Here is an 11,706-nt window from a genome sequence, read left to right as displayed (position 1 = left end):
GAGAGAGAGAGAGAGAGAGAGAGAGAGAGAGAGAGAGAGAGAGAGAGAGAGAGAGAGAGAGAGAGAGGCCAAAGTCACCCAGTCAGCCTTCATGCCTAAAGCAGGACTAGAACTCACCATCTCCTGGTGATTAGCCTAAGTCACCCAACCAGCTTTCCTGATTAGGCGAGACTACAATTCACTGTCTCCTGGTTGCCCAATCTCTTCTTAAAAATTTCCAGTGTTGGAGCATCCATAATTTCTGGAGGCAAGCCATTCCATTGGTTAATTGTTCACACAGTCAGGAAAATTCTCCTCAGTTCTAGTTTGCTTCTCTCCTTGATGAGTTTCCATCCGTTGCTTCTTGTCCTGCCTTCTTCAGGTGCTTTGGAGAATAGCTTGACTCCCTCTTCTTTGTGGCAGCCCCTGAGATATTGAAACACTCCTTAATAGCTACCGTATTTTCCGGCGTATAAGACGACCCCCAACTTTTTCAGTTAAAATATAGAGTTTGAGCGAGAGAGAGGGGGGGGGGGAGAGAAAACTTGATGAGTAATATGCCAAACCACATGTGTAAAGGAATAAAATAGAATACCCGTATTTTCCGGCGTATAAGACGACTCCTGACTTTTGAGAAGATTTTCAGGGTTTAGAAAGTCGTCTTATACGCCGGAAAATACGGTATATATATTCTATTAATATATACTTAAATAGATAAATAAATTGCAAATTATCTAAAAAAAACAATCAGGAAATTTTGCCCAATTTACCACATATCCCTGTGTAGATCATACCGGACTAGAAAGATGACTGTTTCCACATTTTTCCAGACAGGCATTAGGTCGACACTTTTGTCTGTTGTTATTTGAAATACCTTTTTGTTTAAAACCATATGGACTGGAGGCTTCTTTTTTTTTGAAAAAAAATTAGCAGTTGTGAAGTTAGTAACATGGTTGTTACTTCCTCATTGACATTGCTGGTTAGAAGGTCATCAAAAGCGATCACATGACCCCTGGACACTGCAACCATCATAAATATGAGTCAGATGCCAAGCGTCTGAATTTTGATCACGATGCTGCAATAGTCATAAGTATGAAAAACGGTCTTAAGTCACTTTTTAAAGTGCTGTTGTAACTTCAGTCACTAAATAGCAATAATAATATAATTATATACCCCCTCATAGCATTTTACAGCACTCTCTGGGCCAGGGGTCTTCAAACTTGGCCCTTTTATGACTTGTGGACTTCAACTCCCAGAATTCCTCAGCCAGGCACACTGACACAATGGCTGAGGAATTCTGGGAGTTGAAGCCCACAAGTCATAAAAGGGCCAATTTGAAGATCCCTGCTCTGGGCAGTTTACAAATGTCAGCAGATTGCCCCAATAATCTGGGTCCTCATTTTACTGACTTTGGAAGGATGGAAGGCTGAGTCAGCCTTGACCTGTCAGGATCAAACTCCAGGTATCGGCAGAGTTTTGCCTGCAATACTGCATTCCAACCACTGCACCACCAAGACTCCTTAGAATTAACTTCCAAATGCACTTACAATTTTTAAAATCCCATGGAAAGCCTTGGTCAAATACAGATAGTCCTGAACTTACAATAGTTAGTTTAGTGACCTTTCAAAGATACAACAGCACTGAAAAATAGCAATAGCAATAGCACCTAGATTTATATACCACCCCATAGTGCTTTACCACATTCTCTGGGTGGTTTATGGAGTCAGCATTTTGCCCCCAACACTCTGAGTCTTCATTTTACCAACCTCAGAAGCATAGTAAGGCTTTGTCAACCTTGAGCCTGTCAGGATCGAACTCCAGACTGTGGGCAGAGTTTGCCTGCAATATTGCATTCTAACCACCAGGGCTCTAAAATGAACTGTTGTAAGTCGAAGATAACCTGTATCTGTACACAATCTCCTTTGTATGTAAATATATCTGCTGCTTCTTCTTGCAGCCACAACTGGTAGCGACCCCAGCCTGTCCCCAGATTCGCAAGACCCTGGCCAGGATGACAGCAAGGATTTGGAAAGCGCCAATATCTCCGACAAAGAAGTGGGCAGCAATGAGAACGACGACCAAAACCTGGGGGCCAAAAGGAGAGGGCCCCGCACCACCATTAAAGCCAAGCAATTGGAGACCCTCAAAGCAGCATTTGCCGCCACTCCAAAACCCACCCGGCACATCCGTGAGCAGCTGGCACAGGAGACCGGCCTTAACATGCGTGTCATCCAGGTATGAACATTTGAAGAGTAGGGTGGGGAAATGGTGGGACACCATGACTATATGGGGAAGTCAACTGTGGTCCAGAACTTTTGAAGTTGGCTCAAGATGAACTGGATGAATTCAGATCGGGGACTTCTGAAAACTGACAGCAGCTTGCATGGAATGTGTTCAGATCTTTACCCGTTGGGCTGAATTGATTGTTTGGATATCTGCTTTTCTTCGATTCTCGGGTTGCTTCTTAAAATTTCTCACCCAGTTTTCTAGGATCCGAGCAGAATAAATGTTCAAAAAGATCATTACTCTCCTTAGAAAATGAGTTATGTGGCAGCATCAATGCACTTAGAATTGTATCAGATTTTATAATTCAGTTGTGAAAGATTCTAAGACTTCAAGGATTTTTCCAGTGGGAAGGTATTGGACTAAGTCTAGGGAGATCCAGGTTAAGTCCATATCCCCGCAGTGATTTGTTAGATTGTTGTTGCCAGGGGGCAGGGGTTTATTGGGTTTTGTATTGGGATTTTATTTCCGTAAGATGCTCCAAGTCACCATGAGTGAGTTGAGCAGCCGTATAATGTTTTTATTAAATAAATAAATAGAATGAATAAACTCAACCAACTTCCTTCATCCCTGGCTATCGCACAGGGATATTTTGTGAGGATAAAATGTAGGGATAGAGTCAGTTTGGTCTAGTGGTTAAGGCATCAGGCTAGAAAGCAGGTGTCAACATCCAGCTTGAGAATCCAAATAAAACACCAGGTTGTTTCCGTCTCCGAAAATCTTACTGTTTATTGAATACACTGCATGGTTATGATGAAGCAAAACTAACTCTGAGGTTCCAACACCAATTCATAGACTTAAGCAATAGTTTTCTCAGCCAAACCCCCAACATCTTACGTAGTCCATATAAACAAGTTCGCTTTGTTATGGGAACCGTCTTCTTCAAATCCACACCTGTTCTGGTGTTCTTAAAGAGACTTCAGGCTCTCAGCTGAATCATAGAAGTTTCGTTTCTCCATCTAACCCACTTGAAAGTAACACCTCCCCCCCTTTAACTTAAAGACAAGTTGAATCACAGAGGTACATAGCTGCCAAAGTTTCATCTTTGACAGCAGGTAACTGTGAGTTCAAGTCCCGCCTTAGCTGTGAAAGCTGGTTGGGTGACTTTTGTGACCCATCACCAGGAGACTCTGAGTTCTAATCCTACCTTACCCATGAAAGCTGGCTGGGGGACTTTGAGCCATTCACTCTCTCTCTCAACCCAGCCCAGCTCACAGGATTGTGTTGGTGATTAATAAGAAGCGGAAAGTGTATTGGATATGTTTGCTGCCAGAGTTATTTGTAAAAATAATAAAGGCAAGATGCAAATGAATAAATATTTCCCTATAGGTTGCCTTGGGCTCAAAGAGAAAATACGTTTATACATCTGAGATAGAATTACTACTTTTATTAGAACAAGATGAATATGCACGTAGTCCTCGAGTTATGACCACAATTGAGCCCAAAATTTATGTTGCTGAGTGAAACGTTTGTGAAGTGAGTTTTGCCCCATTTTATGACCTTGCTTGCCACCGTTGCAAAGTGAATCACTGCAATTGTTCAGTTAGTAACACGGTTGTTAATGAATCCGGCTTACCCATTGACTTTGCTTGTTAGAAGGTTGCAAAAGGGGATCATGTGACCCTGGGACACTGCAACCGTCATAAATACATGCCAGTTGCCAAGCATCTGAATTTTGATCACGTGATCCTGGGGATGCTACAACAGTCGTAAGTGTGAAAGTGTTCATAAGTCACTTTTTCAGTGCCATTGTAACTTTGGTCACTAAGACTGTTGTAAGTCAAGGATTACTTTTATACCCTCTGAGTTCTATGGCTTTACATATTAGGACATAGTAAAAACCATCTTTTCCTTAGCAGTTCTGAAAAGTAGATATATACAACCTCAGGTGAACAATAACACATGACATATTATACCATGTCATTTATTTTACAAAAAAGAAAGCCAAAATGAAGAAGCCATATGTGCAAAACTAAGTACACTTTCACTGTTTCCATAGGTATGAACAGATTAAGCAACAGCCAGGTGCTGCGAATAGAATAGAATAGAATAGAATAGAATAGAATAGAATAGAATAGAATAGAATAGAATAGAGTGGGCAGGGACCTTGGAGGTCTTCTAGTCCAACCCCCTGCTCAGGCAGGAAACCCTGTACCATTTCAGACAAATGGCTGTCCAATCTCTTCTTTAAAACTTCCAGTGATGGAGCAGCCACAACTTCTGGAAGCAGGTTGTTCCACTGGTTAATTGTTCTAACTGTCAGGAAATTTCTCCTTAGTTCTAGGTTGCTTCTCTCTTTGGTTAGTTTCCATCTGTTGCTTCTTGTCCTGCCTTCAGGTGCTTTGTAGAATATGTTGACCCCCCCCCCTCTTCTTTGTGGCAGCCCCTGGGATACTGGAATGCTGCTATCATGTCCCCCCTTGTCCTTCTCTTTGTTAAACTAGACATACCCAATTCCAGCAACCGTCCCTTATATGTTTTAGCCTCCAGTCCCCTAATCATCTTTGTTGCTCTTCTCTGCACTCTTTCTAGAATCTCAACATCTTTTTTACATTATGGTGACCAAAACTGGATGCAGTAATCAAATGCCCTTGATCAAATGATCATCAGCAAGTGTGACTACCTCTATAAAAGCCTAAGTTTTCAGAGTTTGCTGGTGTCCAGCACTGAGGTGGAGAATGACTAGAGAATTCTGGGAGTTGAAGTCCACACAGCTTCAAGATTGAGAAACACTGTTCTATCCTATTGATGTTTGTAGGTGTAGATTGCCTGTTCCACTTGTAGTACTATCAACTGGTAATATGTATTTAAGTGTGATTCCAGTTAGGGGTGGCAGAGAAAGGATTAAGTCAATGTTTGATCAGGAGAGATGAGTTTTGAGAGACAAGGGGCAGATAGTCTATTTTTTGCTATTCCAAAAGGGACCACAGAAATGTGCTAACGTTGTTTGAGGTGAGAATTATATGATTTGTAAGCCAATATATGAGTAGGGCCTCTGATTGGGGAAGGTGGCTTCATGAAGTTTAGGTCGGTTGGAAAGAATGAATGAATGTTGTCCTGTCTAAGTTTTAAAGTATGTACATAGTCCTTGAAACATACCAGAATAGCAGAGATGGAAGGGACCTTGAAGATCTTCTAGTCCAGCTCTCTGCTCAGCCAGGAGACCCTATACCATTCTGGGCAAATGGTTGTCCAGTCTCCTCTTAAAAATCTCCAGTGTTGGAGCACCCACAATTTCTGGAAGCAAGCTGTTCCACTGATTAATTGTTCTCACTGTCAGGATATTTCTCTTTAGTTCTAGATTGGGAGAAATCTTCAACCTGGAAAATGATTGATCAGTGAAGTTTTGCCATTTCAGTACAATAGTCACAAAAAGGTCTTGAGATATTAAGAAACAATAGCCCCATCCCATAATAGCTAATAGACCTGGGTCATTTTGTTCATTAAGTCAAATTTTGTTTTATTTTCTCTTATCTCACATACCCAACTTCTTTGGCATATAATTGCGTCCTTTTCTTTGATAGTATTGCAAATTCTAAACATGAATAGCGTGAGGGATATGTTCAAATTCGGCACTGTATGATATATTTTTCAGTCATTTCTATATTGCCATTGATACTTGAATATTCCTTCCAACGTTTAAGAAAACACAAACTGATTTTGCGCAAATTACTGTCTCTCTGCTCAAACCACCTCGTTGTGTTGAAGAGAAAATAGGAACATCAAGTAGGTACACTGCCCTGAGCTTATCCAAAATAGAGGCTGGGAATTAAAAAAAAACCAACCAAATCAGATAAATAATTTAAGGCAGATAGGGGTTAGTTCAATTCTCTATCCTGCTAAGACAATTGGACTTCTTTTAAAATGGCTCTTAGATAATCACAAGCCAATACTATCTCATAACTTAAGTTAGTTCATAACCAAAGGAATTATTAAGTTGGACACAGGCAATACTCTGTGCCTTATTTATTTATTCAATTTATATGCTGCCCATCTGACCACCGAGCAAATCCAGCTCGCTTAAAACAAGATAAAAGCGACAATATAAAACATTAAAATAACTATTAACATTAAGATTGATTAGATTAGATTAAATAACCTTTATTGTCATTTTTTCCTGTGAGCACAATGGCACACATTAAAAATGAAATTTAGTTGCTTCCTCTCAAAAGTGTACACATACATAATACACATTTAAAACATACTATATACAACATATGAATAGACCTATGCCCTTACATATAAGTAACATATAAATATTAATCACTGTCCATCTTGAATACGTAACAGAAGGAGGAAGCTTGAGAGTTCACAAGATTAATATTGTATGGAATAAAACTGTGACCGAATCTGGATATTCTGCTTCGGATACCCCAGAAATTAACAAAGATAGCTAAGAAAAGAACAAATATACAACGGGGTGGAAAAATAATGCCTGGCTATTCTGTATTTATTTATTTTAATGCTCTCATGGTAACTGTGGCACGTTTTAACTTGAGCTCCAATGCTTGCATATTCAAAACAGAAACAAAAGTCTCTATGCTATGATTTTAATCATGAAGAGAAACCGCCTTTATATATATTTGATTTATAAAACACGTAAAACCCTTAATTAAAATTATCTAGCAAAAAGTGCAAGAAAAAGAAAAGTTGAAGAAAAATATAAAAGAAAGAGAAAAAAAAGTTAAAAGAGGATTCTGATACTCTTTGCAGCAGCTATAAGTACAAATGTATTTTAACTCTCTCTTTAAAGTTGCATCCTATTATTCTGCTTCCTGTAATCTATCCTATCTAATCTTCACACCATAAATTACAGGTTCATTTTTTTCTTCATTTTTATGCAAAAACATAGACTGTGTAAGAGGCTCCCAGTCACTAATAAATGCAGATAATGCTTTTTCTCTAATGAAAGAAGTCAATTTATCCATTTCAGCAGACTCTGTCAACTTCACCAAGCATTCCTCCATAGTGGACGATGCTCAATCTTTACATCTCTGTGCATATAGTAATCTTGCTTCAGTAATCATATATGGATAGTCCTCACCTTATGACCCCAGTCGGAACCAGAATTTGCACTGCTAAGCAAAGCAGCTATTAAGTGAGTCACACCCAATTTTATGATCTTTTTTGCCACACTGGTGATGCAATGGTTGGGATGCAGTACAGGAAATCCTCAACTTACAACCACAAAAGTGAGCCTAAAATTTCTGTTGCTAAGTGAAACATTTGTTCAATGAGTTTTCCCTTGTTTTACGACCTTGCTTACCACAATTGTTAAGTGAATCACTGCAGTGGTTAAGTTAGTAACACGGTTGCTAAGCGAATCAGGCTTTCCCCATTGACTTTGCTTGTTGGAAGGTCACAAAAGGGGATCACATGACTGCAGGGACACCGCAACCGTCATAAATATGAGTCAGTTGTCAAGCATCTGGGTTTTGATCACGTGATCAGGGGGATACTGCTGCAACAGTCATCAGTGTGAAAAATGGTCATAAGTCACTTTTTTCGGTGCCTTTGTAACTTTGAAGAGTCACTAGATGAACTGTTGTAAGTCGAGGACTGCCTATATTGCAGGCAAATTCTGCCCACACTGAGTTTGATTCTGACCAGCTCAAGGTTGGCTCAGCCTTCCATCCTTCCGAGTTCAGTAAAATGACGATCCAGATTGCTAGGGACCATATACTTACTGTCTCTGTAAACCACCTAGAGAATATTGTAAAGCAGGGGTCCTCAACCCCTGGGCTGTGCCCCACTACCGGCCCATGACCTATTCAGAACCGGGCCAATCACCAGGAGATGGAGAGTTCTAGTCCTGCCTTAACTATGACAGCCAACCGGATGACTTTGGGCCAATCACCAGGAGATGGAGAATTCTAGTCCCGCCTAAGCCATGAAGCCAACCGGATGACTTTGGGCCAGTCACCAGGAGATGGAGAATTCTAGTCCCGCCTTAGCCATGACAGCCAACCGGATGACTTTGGACCAATCACCAGGAGATGGAGGGTTCTAGTCCCGCCTTAGCCATGAAGCCAACCCGATGACTTTGGGCCAATCACCAGGAGATGGAGAATTCTAGTCCCGCCTTAGCCATGACGGATGACTTTGGGCCAATCACCAGGAGATGGAGGGTTCTAGTCCCGCCTTAGCCATGACAGCCAACTGGATGACTTTGGGCCAATCACCAGGAGATGGAGAGTTCTACTCCTGCCTTAGCCATGAAAGCTGGCTGGAGTGACTTTTGACCAATCACTCTCTCTTAGCCCAGCCCACCTCAGAAGGTTGTTGTTGTTGTTGTTGTTGTTGTTGTTGTGAGGAAAATAGGAGGAGAGAGAAATATTAGATGTGTTTGCCACCTTAATATATATATGTATGATTGTTTGTGTGTGTCTATGTATGTAGCATGTGTATATGTATGTTATGTGTGTATATGGGTAGATATATACTTTCTTTTGAGAGCAGGCAACAGAATTTCATTTTTATCATCGGCCAGTGTGCTCACGGTAAAAAAATGACAATAAAGGTTAACGTATCTTAAGTTATTTTCAAAAATAATAAAGATGGGATATAACTAAATAAAATAAAAATGTGAGGGCTACAAATCTGCATTTATGATTTCCAGACATGTTGCTTCCTGCAAAGCTTCCAGCGAACTTAGATTGCAGTTTCTACCAGTCCCAGCCCATTGGGATGATGGGAGCTGTAGTCCAAAGTGTCAGGGAGGGGGGGCACAAGGCTGGAGAAGGTGTGGACAAAACTGAATTAGATTTATTTTGGTTTCCCCACCTCAAATTCTAATGTTCCAGCTGCAAACACCTCTGGCTGAGCATTAGCTGGGCCTCCCTGGCCCTTAAATTGGCTTTAATAATTATGATTGTAACCTAGGGGGATACAACGGCGCGGAAAACATCTGTTGGAGATCCTCCAACTGGGAGCAGATGCTTTGAAGCAGAAGGTGTCTGCCCGGCTCAATATGGGATCTGATTTGGATCAGGTAGCAAGTGATGGGAACTTCGCTGAACCTGGAAAGCAGCCACCTGGTCAAACAATCCTTGAAAAAGGAAGCAATTTTGTTTGCAGATGAGAAATAATTGACTTCTGCTGTTTGACACACAACCTGCAGATTCCCTGTAGAAGTGATGCCAGATGGAAGGTCTGTCTTTCCCTCTAAGTCATAACAGTTTGTTTGGTTTTGGCTTGGTGTGTGTCTGTGGGGGGGGGGGGGAAATCCCACTCCTGCCATTTGTTTAGCAAACTACAATTAAAACAAACCACGACACATGTGAACGCACTGCTTGCAAAGCCCGAAAAAGAGTTCTGACATTCTTAAGCTCTCTCCTCTGCATTGAAGGGAATTTTGGAAAACTTCTCGTTACTGGATTTCTTTTTCTCCTTCCAGAAAGGAATAATTAACCTTGAGATCTTGGGGGGGGGGGGTCTTAAAGAGACAGAGGGGCTAATTAAAATATGAGCCAGCCGTGTGCTGCAGCTGCCAAAAAAGCCAACACAGTGCTAGGCTGCATTAACGGAGGGATAGAATCAAGATCATGTGAAGTATTAATACCACTTTACAATGCCTTGGTAAGGCCACACTTGGAATACTGCATCCAGTTTTGGTCACCAGGATGTAAAAAAGATGTTGAGAGTCTAGAAAGAGTGCAGAGAAGAGCAACAAAGATGATTAGGGGACTGGAGGCTAAAACATATAAGGAACGGTTGTTGGAACTGGGTATGTCTAGTTTAACAAAGAGAAGGACGAGGGGGGACAGGATAGCAGTCTTCCAGTATCTCAGGGGCTGCCCCAAAGAAGAGGGAGTCAAGCTCTTCTCCAAAGCGCCTGAAGGCAGGACAAGAAGCAACGGATGGAAACTAATCAAGGAGAGAAGCAACCTAGAACTAAGGAGAAACTTCTTGACAGTTAGAACAATTAACCAGTGGAACAACCTGCCCCCAGAAGCGGTGAATGCTCCAACACTGGAAGTTTTTAAGAAAAACTGGACAACCATTTGTCCGAAATGTTATAGGGTTTCCTGCCTGAGCAGGGGGTTGGACTAGATGACCTCCAAGGTCCCTTCCAACTTCATCATCATCATCATCATCATCATCATCATCATCATCATCATCATCATCATCATCATCATCATCATCATCATCATCATCATCATCATCATCATCATTATTATTATTATTATTATTATTATTATTATTATTATTCTGGTTGCACAAAACCAAGCCTTACAAGCAAATGCATACAAAGCCAGAATTGAGAAGACGCGGGGGGGGGGGGGGGGAGAAAGCTGAAAAGAAATAGTGGATAACCTGGTTAGCTGCTGCAAGAAGATTGCCCAGACAATTGTGGCATGACAAACTAGCAACAATGGTGTGTGTAAAGGTAACTTCAGAAACACAAAATAGCAGAAGTTGGAAGAGGCCTTGGAGGTCTTCCAATCCAACCCCTTGCTCCTCAAGCAGAAGACTTTATTTCATTTCAGACAAGTGATTCTCCAATCTCTTCTTAAAAACCTCCAGCGATGGAGCCCCCACAACTTCGGAAGGTCTGCAAGAAATACCATTTGCCTGCAAGCAAGAACTGATGGGACCATAAAATAGAGAAAGTAATAGAAAATAGAGCATCTAAAGTGTTCTGGGACTTTAGAATTCAAACAAACCCGGCACTTGCCACATAACGTGCCAGACTTAACAATTTATCGATAAGAAAAAGACAATAAAGCCTGGATAGTGGATGGGGCAGTAGCTGGAGACAGCAGAAGAGAAGAGAAGGAACAGGAGAAGATAATAATAAAACACAAAGACCTGCAAATAGAATGAACTTTGCCAAAGAAAGCAGAGGTAGTACTAGTCATAGGCTCCTTGGGTGAAATCCCAACACAACTGGAGCACCACTGCCTCCCAAAGTTTGCCCAAATTCATGTTTGTTGCGTCGATGACGCCATCTAACCATCCCATCTTCTGCCCGTCTCCTTCTCCGTTTCTTTTCCATCTTTCCCAACATCAGGGTCTTCTTCTCTTCTTATTTGGAGGTCAAAGTATTTGAGCTTCATGTATGTATGTGTAAATTTCCTTGTCACCCTTATGGGAGGTCTGTGTCTTCCTCAATCTTAGGCCCTCTACCAGAAACCTGGGAGTTTGAGGGTTCTGGGCAGGATCTTAGCTGTTCCTAGCACTGCAATCCTCTGGACAGAGAGGTCTGATGTCAATAGAATAGAATAGAATAGAATAGAATAGAATAGGACTTCCGGTGGCAGGCGACTTCGCTGGACGCAGCTGTTTGCTGCTCCCGCCTGTTTCTGCGTAAAAGCCGTTTTGACAGCCTGCATCAGCTGTCAAACGGCTTGATACCTTTCCCCTGGGCATAGGGGGATAGGTGAGCTGCCCGAGGTAGGAGTTGAGTTCCCGAGTCGTCCCTTGTGGACGATGTAGGTGAGA

At 41.5% G+C, this 11,706-nt stretch overlaps 1 protein-coding gene across 1 annotated transcript in view; it reads left to right on the top strand.

The window, feature by feature from the left end:
• Positions 1-11,706, top strand: part of LHX1 (LIM homeobox 1) — a gene marked incomplete at its 5' end in the record, with an annotated part of 52,814 nt that overhangs the window by 14,244 nt on the left and 26,864 nt on the right. The window contains one exon of the mRNA XM_015827116.1: positions 1,937-2,214. Coding sequence (XP_015682602.1) covers positions 1,937-2,214 — 278 coding nt within the window. The remainder of the gene's footprint in view (positions 1-1,936; positions 2,215-11,706) is intronic.

This window comes from Protobothrops mucrosquamatus, unplaced genomic scaffold (genome assembly GCF_001527695.2).
Source record: "Protobothrops mucrosquamatus isolate PMUCROS unplaced genomic scaffold, P.Mucros_1.0 scaffold3504, whole genome shotgun sequence".
NCBI lineage: Eukaryota > Metazoa > Chordata > Lepidosauria > Squamata > Viperidae > Protobothrops > Protobothrops mucrosquamatus.
The sequence above is the reverse complement of the archived record's forward strand: the minus strand, read 5'-3'. Positions and strand labels throughout refer to the sequence as shown.